General features: G+C 44.0%; 1 protein-coding gene across 4 annotated transcripts in view; it reads right to left on the bottom strand.

Moving 5' to 3' along the window:
• The window catches only part of patj (PATJ crumbs cell polarity complex component), a 165,510-nt gene that overhangs the window by 32,236 nt on the left and 106,334 nt on the right, over positions 1–26,940 (bottom strand). For all 4 annotated transcript variants that reach the window (XM_072661132.1, XM_072661134.1, XM_072661133.1 and 1 more), the window contains 2 exons: positions 14,263–14,459; positions 10,511–10,602 (listed from right to left, as the gene is read on the bottom strand). In XM_072661132.1, the coding sequence (XP_072517233.1) occupies positions 10,511–10,602; positions 14,263–14,459 (289 nt within the window). The remainder of the gene's footprint in view (positions 1–10,510; positions 10,603–14,262; positions 14,460–26,940) is intronic.

The raw sequence follows: 26,940 nt of genomic DNA, 5'->3' as shown, positions 1-26,940 counted from the left end.
TGCGTTTTATTATAAATATGATCTGTATTTATTTATCTATTAATACCATTAATATCAGCCTAATAATAAAACACACTCACGGTCACTCCAGCCAATACCTCAGTTACAATCCAGAGACCAAAGCTTTATAATTACTCATTGTTTGTTAGACGCTCAGAATCCCCAGGACCTGCTCTCTGGGCTTGTTCCATCTCAGCCTCTTCTCTGCTCCATATGTTCAGGGCAGTTTTTTTGAAGCCTAGCTGAACACAGCGGCAGCTGCTAATAAGCCAGGCTAAGGTCTTGTGTGTATACCCTAACAAGCAGTCAAAACAACGTGGCAACACAATCAGGGCTCCATCGAGAACATGTCGACTACCCAAGCAGCTACAGAGCACACACAGCACCACGGAGCAGGCTGCACTGCAGCAGGTGGAGGCACAGGCAGTGGATAAAAGAGGACGGCTGTGGTGAGCAAAATCACACATACACGGGATTGACAAAAGTATTGGGACATCTGCTCATTCATTGTTTCTTCTGCAATCAAGGGTATTAAAAAGAGTTGATCCTGCTAACTGATTTTACTAGTGAGTGTTTGTGAGGTCAGCTCACCACCCCTGCTCACTCTCCAGCTCATCCCAAAGGTATCGGAGGGGGTGCCACCATCCGTCATTCCACTGGTCCACAGCTCCTCAATGCTGCTGGGGGGCTTTATACCCTTCTAGCCCATGCCTGGCATTAGGCAGCATGGTGCTAACAGGTAACTGCAGTGGTCAGTGCCTACCAAAGGTACACAATATTAAGCAGGTGGTTTTAATGTTACGGCTGTATATCACAATTGAATCTGAATGATTTTATCCGTTGTGTACCTGATTGCTGTCGGTCTCTAGATCTAATCTTTCATTTTTCAATCTTAATTTTTCTAAAAAATTGTACATCGCCAGTTTGAGAGGAGCACACACACTCAAAGAAAGCCAGAACTGCACCTTTATATATATATAAATAAAACTGCCAAGAAATCCACACAGCATTGCCAGATCACTCAGCCTGGTTGGAGAAAAGCCCTAACAGACTGATTACACGCCAAACAGATGCCTAGATTGGCTTGCAAATCACTTGTATGGACAGAAGTAGAAGAGAACCCTGGCAGCCGTCCTAGCAGCGATGGCAGGGCCAAATGCAACGCCTCAGTACCCTGGCCATGGCACCAGAGACACTCACTCAGCTCCCAGCAGGCGAAGATCTGACATATAATAACAATACAATGAAAAAGAATAAACAGCAGCCCGCCAGCCACCTGGGGACCCTTCGTTTGTCTGAAATTTTGTATTCAGTGCACCAATATGTCCACAACACACTACATCCACTCAATTACTGCAATTTACATATCAATTAAACTCTCGACTTAAGGACCAGAGGTCGAATAATTTCTCTCAGAAGAAACGTACTTCACACTGGTTCAAAGGGCTATTTGAGCAATGCACCGTTTTTAGTTCCTATATGTCCAAATGTTTGTGGACACCCCTTCTAATGAATGCATTCCGCCACTTTAAGTTGCACCCATCGCTAAAACTGAAGTGCAAATACACACACATACAGCTTATCTAGTCCCTGTAGAGAAGAAGTACTGCCAATAGAATAGGACTCTCTAGAGCAGATCAACATCATGAGCCTATGGGTACCATGCTGCCTAACGCTAGGCGTGGGCTAGTAAAGGGGTATAAAGCCCCCCAGCATTGAGCTGTGGAGCAGTGGAAGAACTGTGTTCTCTGGAATGATGGTGATGGTGCTCCATCCAGTACTTTCGGGATGCGTTGGGGAGTTGGGGATGAGGTGATGTGGTGATCATCATCCAGCATCCTGATCTCACTAACATGCTCTTGTAGTTGAATGCAATCAAATCCTCACAGCAATTCTCATCCAAAATCTAGTAGAAAGTCTTCTTCTCTGGAAAGTAGAGACAGTAACTCCAACAAAAGCAGGATCAACTCTTTTTAATACCTTTATTTCAGAAGCAACAATGAACGAGCAGGTGTCCAAATACTTTTGTCTATATTGTATACATTACTTCCAAACATGTCACAGCGTATCTCCCGTACATCAGACAGCTCCTGATGTCTCAGGACATGCTGAGGAGCCTTGAGGGACCAGCTGGGATCAAACCCATTTGGACTTCAGGCTTGCAGGACTGCATGTCCCCACTCACTCTCTATCTGCCTGTCTCCTTCTCTTGCTGCCATCTCCTTCCCCTGCGTACGCTGTGTATGCTGCGTTTGCCCGGTGACTGACCCCTTTTTCCAATTACTGTTAATGTCTTCTCTGTCAAGGTGAGGTCAGGAGAAGAGCCTGGTCAGAATTTATTAAACAATCAGTGCCTCTCTTCCATTATACAGATGAGACGATTGTCTCGAGAGCAGCATAAACATGGTTAACATGATCCACTGTGCAATCTGTAAGTAATTGGACAGGGACATGGAATCACATGAGGAGCCTCATGACAGGCTGCTTTACTGCCATTCTCACTTCTGTTCTCATATTAGGAGACAACAGCAACTGAAGCCAGTAACACCTACCACATGGATGTGAAAAAGTTAGGACACCCCATGAAAACCTATTATAAAACACCTGGACATGTGATCTTCACCTTACAAACACTGATATGTAGTCTGCTTGGTTGGAGTAAGTGGAGAAGATCACCATGACCAGATCCAAAGAGCTCTCCGAGGCCTTCAGAAAGGCTCTATGCTCTGTGGATCTGATCATGATGATCCCACTCACCCCAATAACAATACCAAGAACAAACCAAACTAGGGCTCTGTCCCAATTGCATACTAATTACTAATACTAACTGGTATTTGAGTGTGGAGTATGTAGTATAGATGAAAGTATACTTCATCAGATACGTTCTCAGAACTGGTTGGTTTTTGAGGGCGTGTATGATGGACACTATCACCCCACAATGCAATGCAAAGCAGAAAGGCAGGAGCACATTTTTTGCAGATCTTCCAGGAGAACTTTCATGCTGCAAACCATCTCCCATTCTGCCACATATCAAGGGGTTCTACTGGATCAGATCGGGTCTCTGGGAAGAACCAGCAGTTGCTTTGTGACATGGTGCGTCATCATGCTGGAAGTAGCCAGCAAATGTACAGTGAAATGTGTCCTCTGCGGTAGTAAACACACACACTAGTGAACTAGTGCAACTAGTGAGCACACATACACACACCCGGAGCAGTGGGCAGCCAACTCCAGCGCCCGGGGAGCAGAGAGGGTGAAGGACCTTGCATAAGGGCCCAACAGTGGCAGCTTGCCGAGCCCGGGTATCAAACCCACAACCCTGTCATCAATAAACTGTGTCCATGAGGGGGTGAACATGGTCAGCAACAACACTCAAACCGCCGAAGAACGATTAGTAATAAAGTCCCAAAGTACGCCAAGAAAACCTTCCCCACCTCATTACACCACCACCTCCACCTGAACAAGGAGATGTACATGTGTTCCTAGTGTGAGCGTCCAATCACGTACCATCTGCTAGGTTAATCTTAGTCAACCTTCAGTTCAACTCCGGCTCATCTCTCCTACGGAAGTGCAACAGGACCTGAGTGCGGCAACCTCCGCAGGGCACAGCGAAGCGCGGTGTACCACGCACGCCCCGGGCTAATGTTTCTTCCCGTCTGTCGCCCACCATCGTTTCCATGGCAATGCACTCTCGAGCCCCCCGTTCCCCGAACATCATCTCAGCCTTTGACAAACGACCTTTGATAGGATAAGACATGATTTCTACGGGTTAGCGCCGCCTCCGCAACATCCCGTGATCAAAAGCGCTGTGACGTCACTGATCCTCTCTCGAGCAGCAGCTTCCTGCTGATGAAAGTGAATGGTCTGAAAATGCCAAGAATGAATCCTGAGGAGTGTCAAGCAGCTGCTATTAGGAAAATTGAACATTTTTTGACTAAATGACCTAAAAAAAAAAAAAAGGTCAAGCTGTCACTGGAACACTGATGCAGTATGATCTCTCAATCACTGACCAGGCAAAACAGAGAGACTAATTCATGTAATGCACGGCAGGGCTGACGGATTTCAGATTACAGCTGTCCTGAGTCCACACACACTTTCTAATGGATGGGCCTCAGCTCCATTAAACCCTGTAGCATTTGGTTTTGTAATGAAACACCCAAAACTGGAATAAAATCAACTTGCCTATTAAGGTATTATACTTCTTGACCACTGACCATTGCTGAAGTTCATTTATTGGATCCGATCACACTACATCATCAGCCCCCCCCCCTCTTTCTCTTTAACATATGCTGAGATGTCCGGTCCCAATTGTTCAATCCTGGTTCCTCCTGACCTGCCTCTCCACTACCCTCCTGCCCGCTGTCCTGCTCTGGGCCTGGCATTGACTCATCCTCACCTCACTGCAGGTGACTCTGCTTCTGACTGTTTAGCTGCAGCAATTTATCATCTTGTTTGGCTCAACGCCACATTTATAATTTTTTTTTTCTTAATTTAGTTTAGTTTTATTGTTGTTTATATTCCGGTTTTGATTTTTATTAAGCTGCTATGTGACATTCGTTGTAAAAAGCCTCTAGAAATAAAGTTGAATTGAACTGAATTGATGTGATAACTTAATACCTTGTTACATTATTGGGGATTTATTACATTTTCAGGTCCATCATTTGTTATGCTCAACTTCAGTATTGTGTTTTATTAAGTTAGCCAAGTCGAATCAAATGTATTTGTACTGTATTTTGTTTTAACTAAACAAAGCAGCTTTACAGAAATCCAGTAATAAGCGGCACAGAAACTTTTCTTAAAGCTGGAGGAAGAAACCTCCTCCCCTGGTCAGAACTACTTCTAAATTATTGATAAAGGTCACAGAACCACCAGGACTGTTCTTCTGCTCAGGTGGGCTGAAATAGCCACAGCAGTGATGGAATAAGAATAATGAAGTTTATATGGAGTGAGAAAGATTCATCATCAGACTTAGAAAGTGCAAGTTCAGATCCGTAGACGTTCACCGATCATCTAACAGCTCTAATACAGACCATCTCCACATCCTCAACCAGCTGCTGTAGACCTGCTGCTGCTGACACCAGTCTGGAACTGGAGCTGAACTGGGTTGGGTTGAGAGTTAAAGGGCCAGGGTGAGGGTGAGGATCAGGTTTTGGGTTGAGGTGAAGGTTAGGATCAGGGCCAGGGTTAGGGTTTGTTTAATGGAAGTAACATATTAAGTCTACTTGATGTAACAGATCAACAGTAAATGTACTTATTATTAATATTATCATGAATACTACTACTACTACTACTAATAATAATAGCAGCAATCAGATTCCATGTAAACTTCAATATAGTCCTGTATAAAAGATGAAATTATTATAATGTTAAATGTGGCAAGCCCTCACTGTGTAATTGTATAGGTCATGTATAGACTCCATTAAACAGGCATTATTCACAACCTGCAGCAGTGAGGCATGATCCCACAGGGCCACTTATACCATAAGCACCAGAAGTCACCATTAACACACACACAAACACACCCCAGCTGCTGTTTACTCCCACTGTGTCTGCTTTAAAGCCAGCATTAACAGAAACAGTGAGCTCAGTCTGAACTGATACAGGATTCACAACACTGTAAATCTGAACAGCCAACAAATAAATCAATAAATACATGAAAAAAAAACAAAAAAAACAAGCATAATTATTCAATAAACAGTCCCGAGTCAAAACCAGCAACAAGCAAACTGAAATCTAGAGGTCCAGACGAGAGCCTGGGAGCCTGTGGTGATCGCCTGCAACTGAGCTCATATGAGACCAGAACTCCAGTGAGTCTGACCGTTGGAACACGAATGACAAGGAAACTGGAGGTAAATATGGGGGCGTGGCCAAATTGATTGAAAATCTGATTTCACTGCAGCATCTTAACCTGGTACCCAAGTCATCAGACAGTTCAATCAAATCGGATCGTAATCAATATTAAATATAAATATTATTAATTATATTAATGACGTAAACAAAGTGCTGCATTACTCAACCATAAAATACCCGAAGCGAATGACTGAAATGAGGCCGAAATCCCACTTATTATGGGTCTGTGTTATCTGTAATGATACAATTATCATATCTGATCCATATCGGATTGGATCAGAGGCGAAAAAACAGGATCGGAACATTCCGGATTGCTCAACTTTAATAAAAACAACATTCCATCATAGAGATCAAAGTGTTGCTACTGCTCTGGGTGATGCATTACAGGCCACACACACACACACACACACACACACACACACACACACACACACACACACACAATCCGATCTTATTATAACCGCTTCTATACATCCTACTTCATCAGCCAGCAGAGGAGTTCAAACTGGCAGCACACGACTGCACTGATATCAGAGCTCATCTCAGCCTCTGATGTCCTCTAATATTCAATAATCAGACTCTACAGATGGATCCATTCGCTGACAGTGATCCCTGCTCTCTTCCCAGCTGCTGCTGCTGCTCAAGTCAAGAGCCTGAGATCTGAGCCAGATCCTTCTATCCAGCTGTGCCTACTGGCTCAGTTTCAGTGCAGTGAACAGTCAGATCTGGAAGGTGATGAAGAAGGTGATGAAGCAGGAGAAATGGGCAAGCGTAAGAATCTGAGACACTTTGACCAAGAAGAACCAAACTGTGATGTTCTAGACGATGACTGGGTCAGAACATCTTCAGAACATCTACCGAACACCTACCGAAAGTGCCAAAAGAGCTCCAAGGAAGGACTACCGGTTAAGTGCCTCACTGATGCTCATGGAGGTCCCACCTCACAACTTCCATAAGGACTTAAAAGATCTGCTGTTAATGTGAGTCTTGGTGCTCCAGATACCACAGGACACCCACAGAGGTCTTCTGGAGGTCGTCTCTTGACTGGTCAGAGCTGTTGTAGTGGCACTAGGGGGACCTACACAATATTAGGCATTGGTTGAATTTAAGTCCAGACGCTGAAAGTAAACTTCATCTAGAGCTTTATACTCTTTAAAGCTTTATTTTCAGGCAGTCCTGAACCTAAAAAGCTAAAAAAATAAATAAGAAGAGCAGCTCTTCCGAGCTTCGGAAAACATCAGCTGGTAGGACAAGGACAGGTAGTCAATGTCAAAGCAAGATGTAGGACAGTCCAGACAGATACTAACAAGACCTCAGCAGGTGGTGAAAGACACCTTCCCTTTCAATACAAACGCACTAATATTCCGACACAAAACACTGAAGATGATGATGGTAAACATATTTATCGAAGGGTTAAATATTTAAAATATGTACACACGTCTCACACACAGCCCGTAGGGGGTTTTAAAAGCAAGACTCGCTTCTACATTACATTCTGCAGGAGATTTATACCTGGCTTCAACTGACTTTATAAGGTATCATTTATTATGTAGACTAGCCAATTACCACACGCTGCTGTACCGCGAGCAGCAGCCCTGCAGAACCACTAATCACAACAGCAGCTCCTCAATTACAGAGAAAAGCTACGGCTTTTTCACAAAATGCACTGCACGGACAGAATTATTCATTTAACAATGCCTCAAAGCAGCTGGACGTTTATACAGCTGTGGACAAAACAGCTACGATTTAAATTAAACACCATTACAGTCTGGCTCCTGAATCGTGCGGCCCTGGTTAATTTAAAAGGGCTAACAAATGACCAGTAGCTGGGGAAGCGTAGTGGGTAACACCACTGTCTCCCGCACAGCCGACTGCTCCTAAATTCCTCAGAATTGATACACATAGATGTAAATATAGATATCTGCACTGATCAAATTTAATATACATTTAAAAACCTTCACTCTACTTTCAATGATAGTCAGTGTAGAGCATTTCTATTGGTCCATTCGTCATGAAATTCAGATACAATGTAAAGAACAACTGCCAGATTTATATTATGTCAGAAAGTGCATCATGTCAAAAACAGGGTTTTGCAGGACAGGGATGCTATAGATAACTGTAACTAGTTTAATTATGTGCAATTAATTATGCAATTATGCATAAATTTGCACTATTTTATTTTGAAACTTGCTTAAAACATAAATAATTAAATTAAGTGTAGATTTGAAAGCATTGCACACTTACCTTTACACATTATTTATTATTATAGTTTTATTATATTTATTATATTTTACATACTATACATCGGTCACACCATACTTCATCCCACACCTCTATATATATTTAGATATTCTCAATTTTTGTATTTTCTTAACTTTTATATCTCCATATTTGTATCTTTACTTATTTATTTTCTATACCTTTTTTATTTGTTTCTTCAGATTTAAGATAAGATGAGATAATCCTTTATTAGTCCCACAGTGGGGAAATTCTCAGTGTCACAACAGCATAGCTGGGACAGCAAGGCATTCAGATGCAAAACGTAGATGAATTACCATTATATACACAATATAAATAATAATAACAAAATTCATATTACTCAGATTATTATTTATTATCCCTACATATTTCAAACTCAACCCCAGCAAGACGGAGTTGCTGTACATCCCGGGAACTGCTGGACCAAGAAACGATCTTGCCATCACCTTCGAGAACTCACTGGTCACTCCCTCTACTGAAGCCCGAAGCCTTGGTGTAGTGATGGATGATCAGTTATCGTTCTCAAGTCATGTTGCAAACGTAACTCGGTCCTGCAGATTTCTTCTGTACAACATCCGGAGAATTCGACCCTTCCTCTCTAGAGAGGCCACCCAGGTGCTTGTTCAGTCTCTCGTCACTTCCAGACTTGACTACTGCAACTCTCTTCTGGCTGGTCTCCCTCTGCGCACCATCAGGCCCCTGCAACTCATCCAGAATGCAGCGGCACGGGTCGTCTTCAATGTCCCTAAATTCAGCCATGTCACTCCACTGCTGCGTTCTCTCCACTGGCTTCCTGTAGCTGCCCGCATCAGATTTAAAACCCTGACGCTGGCCTACAAAGCCAAGAACGGACCAGCCCCTCCGTATCTGATGGCAATGGTCAAAAGCCGATCCGCACCAAGAGCCCTTCGAGCTTCAAGTACGGCTCGGCTCGACCCACCATCCCTCAAAATCCGCGGAAGACAAGCGTCCAGGCTTTTTTCTGTCCTGGCACCAAAGTGGTGGAACGAGCTGCCCCTGGATGTCCGAACGGCCGAGTCGCTCGCTGTCTTCAAACGCAGACTGAAGACCCACCTCTTCAGAGAGTACTTGGACGAATAGTTCTATGGTTGCCTTATTGTATTGTGTTTAGTAATGTCTAAGCTTGGAGGTATCTTTTGTATTAGTCTATTCTAACTAGCTGAGGTTTTCTTGGGTAAATAGCAAAGCACTTTGTAAGTCGCTCTGGATAAGAGCGTCTGCTAAATGCCATAAATGTAAATGTAAATGTAATTTTAGTTACATTTTATATCTTACGTTCTATCTCTCTATATATTTATTATTTTACTATATATATTTTATGTATCATTTATTTTTATCTATTTGGCCTTTTATCTTCCGATGTGCTTGGGCAGTCTGCTGAGCATATCACTGCTAGCTGTACCGTGTCTGACTGTGTACAGGAGAAATGCTGTGATTTGTTTTGGTGGTCAGTCAGATATTTCATGATTTTTGAATGTAACCACACACACACACACACACACACACACACACACACACACACACACACACACACACACACACACACACACACACACACACACACACACACACACACACACACACACTGCTTCAGATGTAGTGGTTCAAAATAATTGGCTGGAAATAAAGAGCACACACTGGAAAAGCACTTGAGCACACCAGTGCTTCTATCTAGGACACAGTCTATTTCACAGAGTACAGTACTCTCTGAAATGAAGGAGTCCCATTATTCAGACTAGGTTTGATGTACTGTTATTAGAGGACCAGCTCAGTCCTGAGAGCTGACAGGAGTGAGTGTATTTTTGAAGGTTGAAGCTAAAAGTGGCAGAGAAACATTTGACAAAGTCTAAAATCCTGAATGTCCTAAAATAACTAGAGAAGCAGCTTCAGGTCAGGATTAGCTTTTAGAAATTCTTTCAAATGTTTGTGGACACCCCTTCTAATGAATGCATTCAGCTGCTTTAAGTTGCACTCATTGTTGACACACATGTGCAAATGCACACACACAGCTTGTCTAGTCTCTGTAGAGAAGAAGTACTGCCAATAGAATAGGACTCTCTGCAGCAGATGACCCTATTGACTCCATGCTGCCTAATGCCAGGCATGGGCTAGAGGGGTATAAAGCCCCCCAGCATTGTGGAGCTGTGGAGCAGTGGAAGAACTGTGTTCTCTGGATTGATGGTGGTGGAGCTCCATCCAGTACTTTTGGATGGGATGAGTTGGGGGGTTGGAGATGAGGTGGAGAGGTGATTTTATTGAAAAGCATTGGATGGATATATATCCTATGGGACATGTGATCTATGTGTGAGTGAGTGTGTGTGTGTGTGTGTGTGTGTGTGTGTGTGTGTGTGTGTGTGTGTACGTTTCTCCGATGTTCTCTTACCTCAGCAGTACCAGCTTGACCTTGGACGCCGCGCTCTTTATTATGGCTGAGGCGTTCTGGTGGCTCCTCCCATACAGCACCTGGCTGTTGATCTGAAAACCAAGCAACAAAAGATCATCATTAAAATTCAAAGCAGGACTTTATCTTCTGGGTCAATGATGTAAGTGTTTCAAATGATGAACTTGACCCAGGATCCATTCTAATCAGTGTTTATAAATGTACTCATTAGACCCAGACTGGACCGGAGTTGGGAGCTTTTGTGTGGAAGCTTCTGAACCACAACAATACTATCCAACTCTACTGAGCTCCCAAACTACTTTACTTTACTAAGGACTCCACACACCCAAGCCACTGTCTGTTCTCACAGCGGGAGGAGGTACAGCGGAACCAGCCAGATCAGTGACTATCAGGCTGCTGAATGCAATCAAATCTTCACAGCAATGCTCCTCCCAAATCTACTAGAAAGCCTTCTTCTCTGGACAGTAGAGACAGTTACTCCAACAGAAGCAGGATCAACTCTTTTAATACCCTTGATTTTAGAAGAAACAATGTGCAATGTGCATGTGTCCCAATACTTTTGTCCATGTAGTGTGTTTCTCCAGTTTGTATAGTTTGTTTGGTTGCTAACTATTTAGATGTACTTCAAAGGAGTGGTAGAAGACCGAGGCCATAACCATTTGCAGATATTAGTGTGTGTGTGTTCTTTACAGTGTGAAACGAGCCCCAGCAACGCAAATTTGGAGACTGTCGGACGAAATTTTTGCTGAAATCTAATTTCACGGAGCCTCAATCCACTGGGCCTGATCTACAACTCTAAATAAACAGAGGAAGAAAAACGCCATCCTTGTGGTAACAATCCTCAGGGCTCATGCTCGTGGTGGAGCAGTGAAAGAATGCATCACCCACTGATACGAACTCTCCAGCTTACGAAGGCGTGCTCCATAATTACTGCTCCATTCAACTGAGACCAGATCGTTTGGCAGCGATCAGGACCGACGCAGTGCTCTCTCTCTCTCTCTCTCTCAGCTCAGTGAGACAGAGTTCACTGCTGTTTTCTGCTGCATCACTAAAACACTAAAATCAATAGGCTGATGATCTGACACAGATCATAAAGTCGCCCCAGTTAACATGTCCATGTGGGGCCCAGGGGTGCTGCCAGGGTTTGGACCCCATGAAGAGATATAACACTGGGTCCCACACCTCTAATGCCTCAAAATACTCAACTAATACATTTAAGACCCCTGTCAATCACTGGCCCTTAGAATCACCCCCATGCCAAACCAATGCCTGTATGGGTAGCCCAACTGGAAACACATTGGCCCACATATGGATGCCCACCAGGGTCAATAAAGGGAAAAGAAGGTGTTACATGTGGGGCCCCATCTGAGTCATACACTGCACACATGGCCTATATGGGACCCAAGGGAGATTAAGGTGGGATGTAATGATAAGGCCCATTTGGGACGCATACCCGGCTCCAACGCACCAGCCTGCAGATGCCAGTGACCGCCACCCAGGGGAGAGCAAGGCCAATTGTGCTCTTCCCTGGCTAGCAGCATGACCAGGAATCGAACCAGCGACCCTTTGATCACAGTGACAGCGCCTTACTCCGCTGCACCACTCGGGGCCCAGCAATGAGGGGAGGGGGGGCAGTCCAGTAAAGTCACACCAGAAAGAGAGAGAAAGAGGTCTGAAAGTGGGATAGGCTATAACAGTGTGTGTGTGTGTGTGTGAGAGAGAGTGTGTATACTGTAATGGCTACGGCATCCAAGCAGCACAAGCTGCACTGCACGCATTAATTTTTCATGCTGGCAGTTACACTGCTGTAATGAATGGAGCTGGCCTGGCAGAGATGAGGGTCAGGAGGAGGGAGGGAGAAATATGTTACATAATAGAAATGTGAAGTGCAGAGACAGATGGGGAGAGAGAGAGAGAGGGGGGGGGGGTGAGAGACAGAGAAAGACAGTGAGATGAGAATTATGGGCCTTCCTAATTGTGATGCATATTTAATCAATTCTAAATGCTCCAATCTGAAATTACAGACCTAGGAGTTTAAAGCAGCAATATGTAAATTATGAGATTTGGTCATTTCTGCTCCTGGGCTCCCCCTACAGGTGGAGAGTAAAATTTACTTTTACTCCACTGCTGATAGACAACTGTACATGTGCATTTGTTGGCAAGCTGAGAGCTCCAGAAGCTTGATCTGAAGGTGTAGCAGCATGTGGGCTGAGGTGGTAGAACAACACTACAGGATTTAACACTAATATGACTCTATGGGTTCTGCAGCGTTCTGGAGAGAGGTTCTCCTCCTGCAGCTCCACCAAGTTTCCAGCCTGGAGTGGGACTGACAGATGCCTTTCGCCCTTTTACAGTCAGTGGAGCATCAACATGGTCCTAAAGCCGATACACTATATGGACAAAAGTATTGGGACACCTGCTCATTCATTGTTTCTTCTGAATCAAGGGCATTAAAAGAGCTGATCCTGCTTTTGTTGGAGTAACTGTCTCTACTGTCCAGAGAAGAAGACTTTCTACCAAATTTTGGAGAAACATGGCTGTGAGGTTTGATTGCATTCCGAAACAAGAACATTTGTGAGGTCAAGATGTTGGATGATCACCACCCCACCGCATCATCATCCCCAACTCTCCAACTCATCTTAATTAAAAGTACTGGATGGAGCTCCACCACCATCATTCCGGAGAGCACAGTTCTTCTTCCACTGCTCCACAGCTCAATGCTGGGGGGGCTTTATACCCCTCTAGCCCACGCCTGGCATTAGGCAGCATGGTGCCAATAGGTTCATGATGTTGATCTGCTCCAGAGAGTCCTATTCTATTGGCAGTACTTCTATACTGAGACTATACAAGCTGTGTGTGCATTTGTACATCTGTGTCAGCAATGGGTGCAACTTAAAGTAGCTTGTTCATATGAAGGGGTGTCTATAAACATACGCTGTACGCTGTATAATTCTGCTCTGAAGGTAGAAATCTCACCATGGACACCCTGCTCTCCAAGAAGTGACACAAAAATATTGAAAAGGTGTGAAAATTGCTGCGCTGTTGGTCTGCGCCACAGACGCAGCCGACAGACACAGCTGACAGACGCAGCCCACAGACGCAGCCGACAGACGCAGCCGACAGACCTGAGGCTTTAAGTCTGAAACCTATTTCTTAGCTCTGGAGTGTCCAACATGACCCTGCTGGACAGAGGTCACCTCCCCTGCCTTTCCTCTGATGACATCTTTTAAATCTAAGAGCTTTTGTGTGTGTGTGTGTGTACACGCATGTGTGTGTGACAGAGAGCGAGAGAGCAAGAGAGAGCAAGAGACAGACCAACAGCACTGAATGAAAATGACAGTGATGGAAACCTCTCATTTACCTTGTGGATGAAACCAGGCTCTACACCAAAACACTATTACATGAGGGGGTAGATAGAGGGTGATATGGAGAGAGAAAGAGAGAGGGGGGGGGGGGGGAGAGAGAGAGAGAGAGAGAGAGATGCAGTGGTGCAGTATAATGGCTCCTGAAAGAATCATTCACACTCTGATGGTGGTGAGTGTGTGTATGTGAGAGTGTGTGAGTGAGAGAGAGAGAGAGAATGTTTGAGTTGATTGAGAATGTTCACAGTCGTATAGACAGAGTGAATGGCACTCACACACTAATCCTTGGTGGGTTGGTGTCTGTGAGAGAGAGAGAAAGTGAAAGAGAGAGAGAGAGAGAGAGAGAGAGAGAGAGAGAGAGAGAGAGATTACCTCCAGTAACTCATCCCCCACTCTAATGCGCCCGTCCCGGCTGGCTGGACCCCCGGGGGTGATGCCCACCACAAAGATGCTCATGCAGGAGCGGTCTCTGTTCCCCGCCAGGCTGAGACCCAGACCCTGCCGGTCCTTCTCCAACTCCACCAGCATCAGCTCCCCTGGCAGCTCCCCGTACCTCTGCCTGATCCCCTCTGCACAAAGAAACACACACACACACACACATTAACATAATGGTACAGACAGGTGATATAAAGTCAGAAAGAATCATAATAATTCTAATAATAATTATTAGAAGATTAAGGTACTAAAAAGCAATAATTAAGACATTTAAATAATGAATAATTGATTTTTATTAGGATATTAAAGTGTCAAATATTTGATTATTTTTATTTCAGTAAAAAAAAAGTTTATATTTTCTCATTATTAGGGTATTGAACTACCAAATATTAAAGTATTAATTATTGTATGCTTATTCTGTAAGTATGAAATAATGCATCCTTAGTTCAAACTTCTAAACATTTTATGAAATAATCAAAACCCATAATTAAACCTAAAGCAGTAACGTCAGTGTCAGTCACATCTGCAGTTCTCAGGGCTTCGGGATGCATGGTGCACGGTTTGAGGAGCAGGGCGAGTGTGTTATCAGGGGACGGTGAGGAGACGACTCGGGCTTAAATCATTCTCTACACATCTGACCCACATCAGCTCCTGCAGCCGAGCATATCCTGCAGAGCTGGACTGAATGAAGTGAGGCACTGGATCTCTGAAGCTGTCCAGAACCATCACTCGGCGTCGACGTCTCTGACCGCAGCTACAGGAAAGACGGCGAGCTGGACGAGGATCTATCAGACCATTCAGGGAAAATTGCACTGATGAACAGCACTAAATGCTGCTGCCCGACACCCACTGCTCATTCAATATGTATAGGAAGTGAATAAAGGATTAATTCACTCATTGACAGAAGTATTGGGACACCTGCTCATTCGTTGCTTCTTATAAAAACAAGGTTTTATTTTTAAAAAGAGTTTATGTTGAGTAACTTTCTCTACTGTTTAAGGAAGAAGGCTTTCTACCAGATTCTGGAGGGGCATTGCTGTGAGGATTTGATTGCATTCAGTGTACTGGATGGAGCTCCACCATCCATCATTCCAGAGAACACAGTTCTTCCACTGCTCCACAGCTCTTCAGTGCTGGGAGGCTTTATACCCTTCTAGCCCACGCCTGGTATTAGGCAGCCTGGTGCTTAAGTAGCTGCATTTCTATTTCAGTCTAACTGCATCATCTAGCACCATCTTACAAACAGAGCAGGACTCTCAGGTATAGGTTACAAAATAATTCATATCATATTTATTGCATAAGCAGAAATATGTTTCATTGGGAAATCGTTCAACAAAAAAAACCTTTCCCACAGAGTCCCACAAGGTTCCGTATTAGGGCCTCTAAACTTTTCTTTTCTTATAGTCTTAGCTACTATGTCATGTAATATCATCAAAAACAAGGAGATCAATTCTCATTTTATTTTTAATTCTGCAAAATCAAGACACGCAACTAGCAAAGCAGAACCCATCAACTGATATTTCCTCAGCAGAGGTCTCAAACGTTTCTACAATTAAACAGAGAAAAGAGAAAGCAGAGGACAAAAAGGGAGAAATGCGGCCTTTTGCTCTGTATATCAAACCTGAAGCACAAAACCTGGGAGCGCTTTTAGATGCAGCGCTCAGTTTCGTCCCTCAGGTAACCTCAGTCACTGAAGTAGCTTTCGATCATTTACGAAATACTGCTAAAGTTAGCACTTTTCTATCCCACAGTGATGCAGAGAAACTTGTCCGGGCATTTGTTACAAGAAGAGCTGATTGATGGAATACTCTATTATTTATTTATTTATTTATTTATTTATTTATTTATTATTTTTTCTTTATTATTTGTACATGTGGGCTGAGGCCTCTTGGTTTGACTGAGCTATATTTTGAAGAGTTTCCTCTATGTTGTAACACCACAACAGATATAAGATGACTGTCGTACATCAAAACAGATGATTGCCATGATTATTCTCATAACTATCTGCCACTATTAATATCACCACTATTACCCATCATTCCTCTCATTACTCTGACCATCACTGCCATGACTATATTAAGTTCTACTACAGCATGATTATTATATTATGATTATGATCAGAGCAGTTCAACAGTTTAGATGGTTTGGTGACTTTTATCAATAATTTATTAATAGTTCTGATCAGAGGAGGACGGGTCGGGTCCCCCTTGTGAGTCTTTGTTCCTCCCAAGGTTTCTGCTCCGAGGGAGGTTCTCCTTGCCACTGTCGCCACTGGCTGCTCACTGGGTGTAGACCAACACCTGGACCAACATAGTAATCTCCAAAATGTACATAAACTACAAAAAGTTTGTGGACACCCCTTTTAAAGGATTCATTCAGCTACTTAAAGCAGTTGCTGACACAGATGTGCAAATGCACGGACATACAGCTTGTCTAGTCCCTGTAGAGAAGAAGTACTGCCAATAGAATAGGAATACTCTCTGCAGCAGATAAACATGAACCTTTTGGCATTAAGGCTGTGGAGCAGTGAAACTGTGTTCTCTAAAATGATGGTGCTCCATCCCAATACGTTTGGGATGTGTTGGGAAGATCCATCATCCAAATCTAACATCCTGACCTCACTAACAGTCTCGTCAATCAATGCAATCAAATCCTCACAGCAAAGCTCCAGCAAAACCTAGCAGAATGCCTTCCCTTAACTCAGAAGCAGCGGTAAATGAGCAGGTGTCCCAATACTTTTGTCCAAATTGTCCATAACCCACTGTTTGTTTTCTTATAGTGTCAACACACTAATTCAGAACCACAACATCCTCAACACTGCAGTAAAGCCTGATGTTCTAAGTCTATTATTGATCCATTTTGTCACATATCTGGACTTAGGACTAGGACTAGAACTTCGGTGGAGTCTCAGCTGATCTGCACAAGAGTGACGGACATACAGCATAGCTAAATTTGGCAGTATGGAAAAACGGTGTTTGAGAATTACGAACAAATGAACACAATGAATTCAAATGTCATGAATACGGCAAATAAACAATGCTCTCGCAATCTCGCCCGCACTCGCACTCTATCCATCATCAGCAGCTGATTAGAACACTCCATGAACCACAACTTTCCAAGGACGTATCCAAGTCATTACTAACTAACGGCAGGCGTACTGCAGAAACGACTCTCTTTGAGGTTCTCCGGATCCCGCTGTAGATTCACTCAGCTTTCACAGAGCTTTCTCTGGATGGTCCTCAAAGGGCTTCAGTGAGGAGAGGGTAAAGTCTGAAGGATCTATTGGAGTCTCCCTCCAGTATGAATACTAATATCGCCCTCAAAGCAGGAAGACGGCAATGATTTCAATATGACTTCCACTTTCATTCCATTTCCTTTTACCATTAAGTCCAACAGCTGCAGCTATAAGGCTAACGAAGCTAACAAACAATAGGAGTCAACGGTCATCCAGGTCTAGACGACTGGGTCAGAACCTCTCCAAAACACCAGGCAGGTGGTGTGGCGTGCAGTGGTCAGCACCAACCAAAAAGGCTCACTGATGCTCATGGGGGTCCCACCTCACATTTTACTACAACAGTGCTAGAGGATCTGCTTCCACACATGTTGATGCCAGATACAGAACCCCCTGTAGAATCCCATTTGGACAAAAGTATTGGGACACATGCCCGTTCATTGTTTCTTCTGAAATTAAGGGTGTTAAAAAGAAATGATGAGTATTTTGTTGGAGGAACTGTCTCTACTGTTCAGGAAGGGCCTACTAGACTGTGGAGGAGCATTGCTGTGAGGGTTTGATTGCAATCAGCACTATGAGTGTTAGTGAATGATCACCACCTTACCACCCTGTCTCCCCAACTCATCCCAAAAGCACTAGATGAAGCACCATTCATCACTCCAGAGAACACAGCTCTTCCACTGCTCTACAGATCAATGCTGGGGGGCTTTATACCCCTCTAGGCCACGCCTGGCATTAGGCAGCATGGAGCCAATAAGTGCACATTTACCTGCTCCATAGAGAAGAAAGCTCGACAAGCTGTGTGTGCATTTCCACTATCAGATCTGTATCAGCAAATGAATGGTTGCAGTATCTGTTGTTTTTACTTCCATCTCTAAAATAAAAATGTTAATATTCTTTTTTTTATCTTCATAACAAACACCAGAGCAGCGCCTGAAGCCAGGGGAAGAGTCGTCTTGTAGCTTCTGGCTGGGAGGAGTGTGTGGGCATGTAATTATGAGAAGATTACGGGTGTCCGTTCTCCAGTAAAACCCAAAGAAGCCGCTGGGAGACTCCGCAGGCACTGCGAAACACACTCAGGCTCCAGCATTCCAGTCTAACACTCGATGGTGGTGGTTTATGGGCAGGGGCACCAGCTTTAGCAGCATTTTTCATTCAAACTGGAGCAATCAGGCCCTGTGTGTGTGTGTGTGTGTGTGTGTGTGTGTGTGTGTGTGTGTGTGTAGGAGGTAGGAAAGGCTAGCCGTGACCTTTCTCACTGTGACAGCCCACTGCTGTTTTCATTTTCAATTTCCTTTTACTGCAGGGGAGCTCTTTACTGCCGTCACCATGAGAGTGGAGTAATTAAAAGGCTCAAGAGCCTCCGAAAACTACCGGGAAGGAAGGGATTAAAGGGCGAGAGAATGAGAGGACGAGAGGGCGAGGGTGAGTGAGAGAGAGCGAGAGAGCACAAGACAGGGATGAGCTGTACCTTGCAGAGACAACAGGTTCTGCATCTGTCTGATAACCAGCACCACCCACTGAAAGGCACATGGATGACTTCACTATGTTTGGGTTATTCAGGCATCCTGAGTGGAATTACTTCATTATAACAGTGTAAATAAATGAATCATTCAAAATTAATGAAAAGCTATATATCGCAGATCGATCAGCCAGAACATTAATGCCTAATATTGTGCACTTCCTCCTAATCCTGCAAAAAAAACAAAAAAAAAAACAACTCGGACTTCTCGAGACCTTTGAGGGTGTCAAATCTGAAGGATCTTCGAGTCTCCATGCAGTAGGAATACCAAAATCGCCCTCAAAACAGAAGTCACTGGAACCAAACATATACAAACATATGGATAAAATCATTGGGACACCTGCTTGTTCATTGTTTAAAGGGGATAAAAGAAATCAAAAAATATCCGACTAGATTTTGGAGGAGCGTCTGGAGAAGATCTGACTGCATTCAGCGACATGAGTGATGGGACCTCTTCATACCCCACCTCATTCCCCAATTCATCCCAAGCTCCACTGATCTACAGCACAATGCTGAGGGCTTTATAACACACTCTAACCCAGGCCTGGTGTCCAGCATGGTGTCAATTCTATGATTATTTTATAATTTTCTGATTCTATTTTCTAATTCCCATGAAAAAAAACTCTCTTTTTAAAAAAGCAACAATCAGCGCTTCCTCCGTGTTGACAGAGCGGTGTAGACCGACTCATAGGTCACTCAGCCAGAGCAGCAGTGCTGCCGTTGGAAAAATGAAAAATGAGAAAAGTGTGAAAGTTTGCAGGAAAAATTTGCCACATCATTTCATGTAAAGTCATGTACGCAAGACAATCATCTGTTGTGGCAAATCTTATTGAAATGTATAAGATTTAAGCTGCTAAATGTTCGAGCTCCTAGCAGCATTCTTGGTTCTGAACCGTGAAAACACTAGAGGTCTTGGGACGTGTAAGGTCACGGTATTGATCCCACCAAAGCACCTCATTTCTCTCATTTGATCAGCATCCTGGCTTAAGATGTCTTCATCGCAGATTACAGCTGTACTTAGATCAGCTTATGGGAAAAGAGAGGAGCTCTTAAGAGCAGGTGAGTACACTCTTGCAGAACTGTAAGAAAGACTTGCACAAGGCCAGTCAAGAGTGCACTGAACAGCACCAGGACTGCAGATCAGCATGACCACTCTCCTGCAGGCACTGCTTTACTAATTCAAGTCCTGAACACTCGTCAATACAGCCAACAGCCCTGGTGTGGATCCAACCTTGGCGAGTTCGTACCAGTAAAAGCAAAGCCTTTGGGACGGAGCACTCCGTCAGATCATTTAGAACAAGACACCAGGGAATTTCAGCAACGGAAGGATCAATGCTTCACTCCTCAGGCCACCGGGGGAGGCGGGGAGAGAAAAAGTGAGGGCTTATGATTACTATCAGGGATGTACAGGAGCGGAGGGGACACCGCAGAGCAGAGAGAGGCAGGGAGGGAGGTGCAAACCGACAGGTGGACAGATGGGCTGCCTGCGAAATGTGATCATGATTGATGAGACGACAACATGCGCTTTGTAAATAATTAAAAAGCAGAAATTAGAAATGCCTCGGAAAGGAAGAAGATCATTCAGTCTGCGAAGCCTGGTCCACAGAGACTGGGCCAAACAGCACCAACTGTCAAGGCGATGGCAAAAGCTGAAGTTCTAAAGATCCCGTCTTCTTGAAGACATGACGGCAAGGTTAGCCGCCCTGCCCCATTCCTGACCGCTGTAAAAACAGCCTCGTTAACAAGTGAGTTACCTGCAACAGCTAATCGACATTGATGAAGTCTCCAATTTAAAAAAACGTCGGCAACAAATCTTGTAATCGATTGGAGGGCTGGATGAAGATACAGAGAAAACGAGACTTCTAACAACTGTGTGAACCGTAGCGAGACCACTGGTAGACCACTAAAACTGCCCCCATCAGACAACCATCATTCTACTGTGAGAAGACGACTCAATGCTGTGGATCTGGATCTTATTGAGAAATGCAAGAAAACTGCTGAAGATGCTGCTGCCCTCAGAACAATGACTGACCACCAACATTGTTGGTCCAGTGAGTCCAGACCTCAATATTGTTGAAGATGTTTGGTAGTGGTAGTGGACCGTGGTAGGACCGTGGATGGCCAGGCTCCCTCTTATATTTCTGGCTTCTCCACTACACACCTACCCGATCATGGAGGTCTGCTGGTACTGGTCTCTTGGTGGTTCCGGCATGTAAAATGGCTTCTTTTGGGGGCAAGTTATGGAATACCCTTCCTCTATCATCATCCTCCTTCTTCTTATACCCCTCATGATTTTTCCTAGATCCTAGATAAAACCACTTGATTGTGAAGTGTCCTCGGGTACGAGAAAGGACACACACTACATACATCAAACGTATTGTTAATCATTTGTAAACTGTAGCGCTAATCCCAACAACACTTAAAATGTACAAACCTGAACCCAGCATCAGACCTTAAAGCCTTGAAAACACAGATTTAGAGAACACCCACATCGGAAATGGAGCGCAGTCTCAATCATTCCACCAAAAATCTATCTACAGCCTTTGTCATGTGATCTGACATCGCATGCCTAGAAAGAACTGTGTTGTGTTTATTCCTGGTTCACAACATGGCTACACAGGCCAGCCTGGACAGGTTCATTCTTAGGAGAATATAACCATAACCGTCGGTGTCCCCCAGGGGTGAGCCTGTGGGCCACTGCCATTCTCAACACAGACTAAAATCAATAGGCTCCGTGATGGGTTTCCATGGCTTGTCATTCCCTCACTACATGATCGCTAAAAAGCCCCATCAACCAGGACAGCTGCCTCTGCAATATCAGATCAGCTGCTTCACAGACACAAACATGAATAGATCTGGTTCCGGCAGCAGCGTATTTCAGCTATCCATCATTTCAGATGTCCATCTTGAGGTGCCTAAGTGAAGAACATCAAGAACAAGACCCAGCCCGGTCCAAAAGAATATGAAAAAGTTTACTATTTACACCATATCTGGCAGTCTCTTCCTTAACAGCGATGGGTGCAGATGAATGGAGATATTTTAGGTGTGAGGTTCATTACTTTGCAGAGTAGAACAGATGCGTATACATCCGAGACCCAGAACACCCACCCAACAGCGCTTAGATTGGGTTATTAGTGCAAGTGCAGTTGGCAATCACACCACTGTTCTTCTTAAGACGCTACTCCTCCAACCTGATCTCGAACAGTATGCTTGTATCCAGCTTTAGGGAAAAGAAAATGATTGTGGCCAAAACATTCCCATAGGATTGCACTGAAATGTGTCTGTAAACTTTTAATCCAAAACCTCATGCTTTTCTGTAGGTCACATTTTGCCGAGCTGCAGCCAAATTTGACAACCATCAACATAGTTTTATGTGCTATGCTTTTTTTTAACCGGTAGCTTTTGGACCAACCATCTTTTAGGCAAAAGTTGTGGCACCCCACATTTTGGTCAGGTTTGTGGACATTGCTCTATAGTTGTTTTGCAATAGCGTTGGTTAGTCAAACATAGTGGATGAGCTTCTGCACAAACCACAAAAAGTTTTGAGCCACGCCTTTTGGCCAAATGTTTATGGACACAGCTTGATTAGCTGAACATGTGGGATGAGCTTTTGAACCAATCATCTTTTGGGACCCCACATTTCATTACACACCTATACCACAGCAAGGCCTTAGCAAACAACCTAGCAAAGGCTTAGCAACCAACATCTACACCATAGCAACACCTTAGCAATGAACAGCTATACCATAGCAACCACTTAACAACCACCTAGTTAGCTCTCTAAGTGTTCCATAGAGAGCAGTCCCCATCATACCAGCCAGTGATGCTTACAGAGATCTGCTTAATACACAGAAAACGGAGGAAATAGATGGTGGTCTTCCCATATTTACATCTATGCTGCATTTGTTCTTATAGCAGGCTTAGTAACCCTCTTTTTTACATTTGCATGTAAGCTATTTGTCTGACACTCTTATTCAGAGTGGCTCCAATGATCTGTCAGCAAATGTAGAGTTAGGAGTCTTGCCCAATGACTCTTATTAGTGCAGTGCAGTGTGCCGGTCCAGCCAGGAAACTGAACCCTAGTCTGCCATGGGGAGGAAAAACACACCAACCCTGAGCACATGCAGAACATCCATGTACATGCATTCTACATGTACTACTCTGCTGTATGTAAGTGTCACAGTGCACCGTTTTCCTTTCTAACAGCACCAGCTAACTGAAAATGCATAAATATGACGGTTCAGGTCGGGGTTCTCAGGTCCCAGACCAGAAATACCTTCTACCTGCAGTGAATGAACCACAGCGCAGGTCATGCCCTTCTTCGGCGTGTATTGTGCGAAAGTAATTAGAGCTCATGCAGACGCCCTGCAGAGAGAAAGTGTTGGCGAGCCAGAGCTGAGGCTGCAGTCTGATGATGAAGTGATGCCCATTAGGGAGCCATTCAGATAGAAAGAGAGAGAGAAAGAAAAAGAGAGAGAGAGAGAGAGAGAGAGAGAACGAGAGATCCCTTATCAGTATTCTCAGACTCTAAGCAGATGATTGCTGAAGCCCATTTTAAACAGGGTAGCAGGGATTTTCCCATTCCTTCTGATATAAAGACATGCTATAAAGAAGTCCTCTTCATTCCCAATACAATAAAAACTAGTGATCTAGTGATGTAAACTATGGCGGATTGCTCATATCTTAAACATTAGAAAACGAAAAAGGAGTCAGTTAGCTAAATTGATCATATCTGTTATCAAATAATGAGGCTGATTACTGAGTATAATGTGTGCGTAAATAAATAAAGCACGTTACAGATCGATGCAACAGTATGGAACTACAGTCGCATTAACTGTGAATACAAGCAATTTCTAAGCATTTTAACATCAGCTCAGATGAGATAAACCTCTACTTGGTGTCCTCTCCGTATTTTCCAGCAGACGGTTTGACACTGTTGTCAAAATGACAGCGGCTCAAATTAGACTAACTGTAATTACTGCTATTTTGCTAATGGATGCATATTGTAACAGTGTGCATCTGCACATGCTCTCGAGAAGGCCAGCAGCACTCTGAATCCCAGCAAAGTCCCAATGCAGGCATCATTTCCAGGGTGAATGGAGGGGTTAACATCCCTACAATAATTAATTCTGATAATAATAATAATTTGGTTTTACTACTGACTGTAGAAAACATGGACACTGTAGTTCTGTACACTTCTGTACTATAGAAATTAAGCCAAAACTGACCGCCATGTTGTCCAATTTGCAACCAGAGTCAGCGTAGTAGAGACTAGAGCCAGAACCAGAGACTCGTCTACGCATTTAGTAGACCCCCCCCCCCCCCCCCCCATTTCCCAGACCAAGCATGAATGTCTCAGACCGCCTTCATTGAGCTACCAGTGCAGAAGCAGAGCGGAGTTCCCACTGGATCACTAGTCTGCACGGCAAGTGGACGCTCCAACAGTAAAAGTGCAGCTCACCATGTCAGTCGCCATGCAGGTCCTGCAGACGACCGGTCTCTTCTAGCCAAGCCTGTCAATCACTTCAATCCTATGTGTAGCCCCACCTTCTTACGATGGAGCAGAGTAAGAGCTAAAAACTGATTTCTGGGGGAAAATAAAAATGAACTAACTGCTGGAGATGGACAGACTGTTGAGGTGAGATGGAAAAGGGGTGATTTCGATTGAGGCGGAGCTACACATCATACTGCAACCAGCCAGCAGAGGCGCTAGACATGTGGTAACTTCACTTTTAAGAGATGTCCATGCTGTGCTGTCTATGCTTTATAGAGTCACTGGGTTTTACTGACATAATACATGCAACTGTGAGTAAATGTACCTGTTCCAACACTGTTTTTGTTCTGGGTTTAGTTTAGTTTGTTTACTGTTGTATTTTGGATTATTTCTAAATGACCAATAGAAAAGGTCCAGAAATGGCTCTGAGGGGTCCAGTGGACTAAGGTGCTGCCACTATGATCTACACTAATGTAATGTTGGTCAGCACAGGCGTCTGTTAGCTGCTGTATCGGAGCTGGGAAGCCGTGCATCCCTCCGAGCATGCTGGCTACTTAGCGATGCAGCATCAGCGGAGGTTGGAAAAGAGGTGGTGGTAGTCGCCTGAGGAGGCAGGTGCCACTCTTTATCACACTAGTGATGGGGGCATTGGGTAGTTAGCCTTCCAAATTGGGTAGAAAATGGGGCCAAATTAGTAATAAAAATTCCAAAAGGTCCAAAACGACTTTCATTCGAAGGTAGAAGTGTTTTTCCTACCATAAAGTTATAAGATTAGATTAGATTTTACCTCTAGTGCCTGGCATTAGGCAGCATGGTGCCAATAGTCAATTCATGCTGATCTGCTCCTTAGTCCTATTCTATTGGTGGCACTTCTCTACAGAGACTAGACAAGCCGCCTGTTTCGGCAACGACTACATTCACTAGAGGTGTCCACAAACATTTGGACACATGGTGTTTTAAGCAGAAAGTGAACAGTCAGTTCTTGAAGGTGATGTGTTGGAAGCCGAGCGTAAGAATCGTAAGAGAAACCATAAAGTTATAAAGCAGTAATTTCAACTTATTAACTATCAGATTTTACCTCTAGTGTTTTACACCTTCCCAAAGTAAACAATATCAAACACAATATTGTCTGAATGCTCATCTCACATCTCCACATTAATATTTATCATTAGTCTGTGCCACAAATATCAAACAAATACGTTCTAAAGTGAGTGAGGGTGTTACTGTGACAGCTGCTTTCCTCGTTATTACCAGTATTTCAGAGAATAATGAGTGAACCAGCTTCTGGCTGCAGTTGTTCAGCCTTTGATCTTGTATAAATTGGCTTTGATCTGGCTGCTTGTAGGTGGCTTTAAATCTAAATTCTGACAGAACTCATTGTTATGTCTGGAAATAACTAATGGCCTCCCCCATGCCCCTATCCTGAGCCTGGATTTCAATTATTCAGCATCTATATCTGAACAACTCCAATTTATTCCTGCATATCGTCAATCCAGGATTTCCCAGGAATGAGATGGATCTGATTTTAAAATGATACAGAAATCATTATTTGACCTTTTATCTGATGTTAAACGATGCCTTAAAGCAGGCTGTGTATGAAATGAATCTGAAGGCACTCTTAAATGGTGCCAGTACTGGACACATCTGTTCTCGTAAGTGACTTTAGGCACATAAGCTCTCAAAAGAAAGTCAAATCCATCATTTCTTCTCTAAAACTTGCCTTTACTGACACAGCACCAGCTCAGTGAGGTGGGATCACTCCAGTCCCTCTCAATCCCAGGCCTCAGTGTAGAACAGTAGGTGAACCCTATCTGAAATTAGAACCCAGTTCATGAAGAGAGGGAAGACAGGTGCACAGCCTTATCTTGACAGGACGTCTGCTGTTATTGAGTCGAGGGGACACACAGCCAGGAATTAGGGAGGAAACGATAGATGTGACTCATTTTAATTACATGCTTACGTGACGGGTCTTATGAGGACGAGAAAGAGCTAGGGTTACGTTCACACTGCAAGTACCAGTGACTCAAATCTGCCTGTTGAGCGTTTGAGTGAACATCACTGAGGATCTGGTACCTCATCACCCCCAACATTTCCAAAAGTCCTTGGCTTCCTGTAGCTGCTGCCTGCATCAGATTCAGACCCCTGACTCTGGCCTACAAAGCCACGACTGGACCAGCCAGCCCCTCCGTACTTAAAGGCGATGGTCAAAAGTCGATCTGCACCAAGAGCCCTTCCAGCTTCAAGTACAGCTCGGCTCGACCCGCCATCCTTTAAGATCCATGGAAGACGAGCATCCAGACTTTTTTCTGTCCTGCACCGAAGTGGTGGAACGAACTTCCCCTGGGTGTCCGAACAGCAGAGTCCAAC

Source organism: Salminus brasiliensis, chromosome 17 (assembly GCF_030463535.1).
Source record: "Salminus brasiliensis chromosome 17, fSalBra1.hap2, whole genome shotgun sequence".
Taxonomy (NCBI): domain Eukaryota; kingdom Metazoa; phylum Chordata; class Actinopteri; order Characiformes; family Bryconidae; genus Salminus; species Salminus brasiliensis.
Note: the sequence above shows the minus strand (reverse complement) of the source record. Positions and strands in the feature narration are given on the sequence as shown.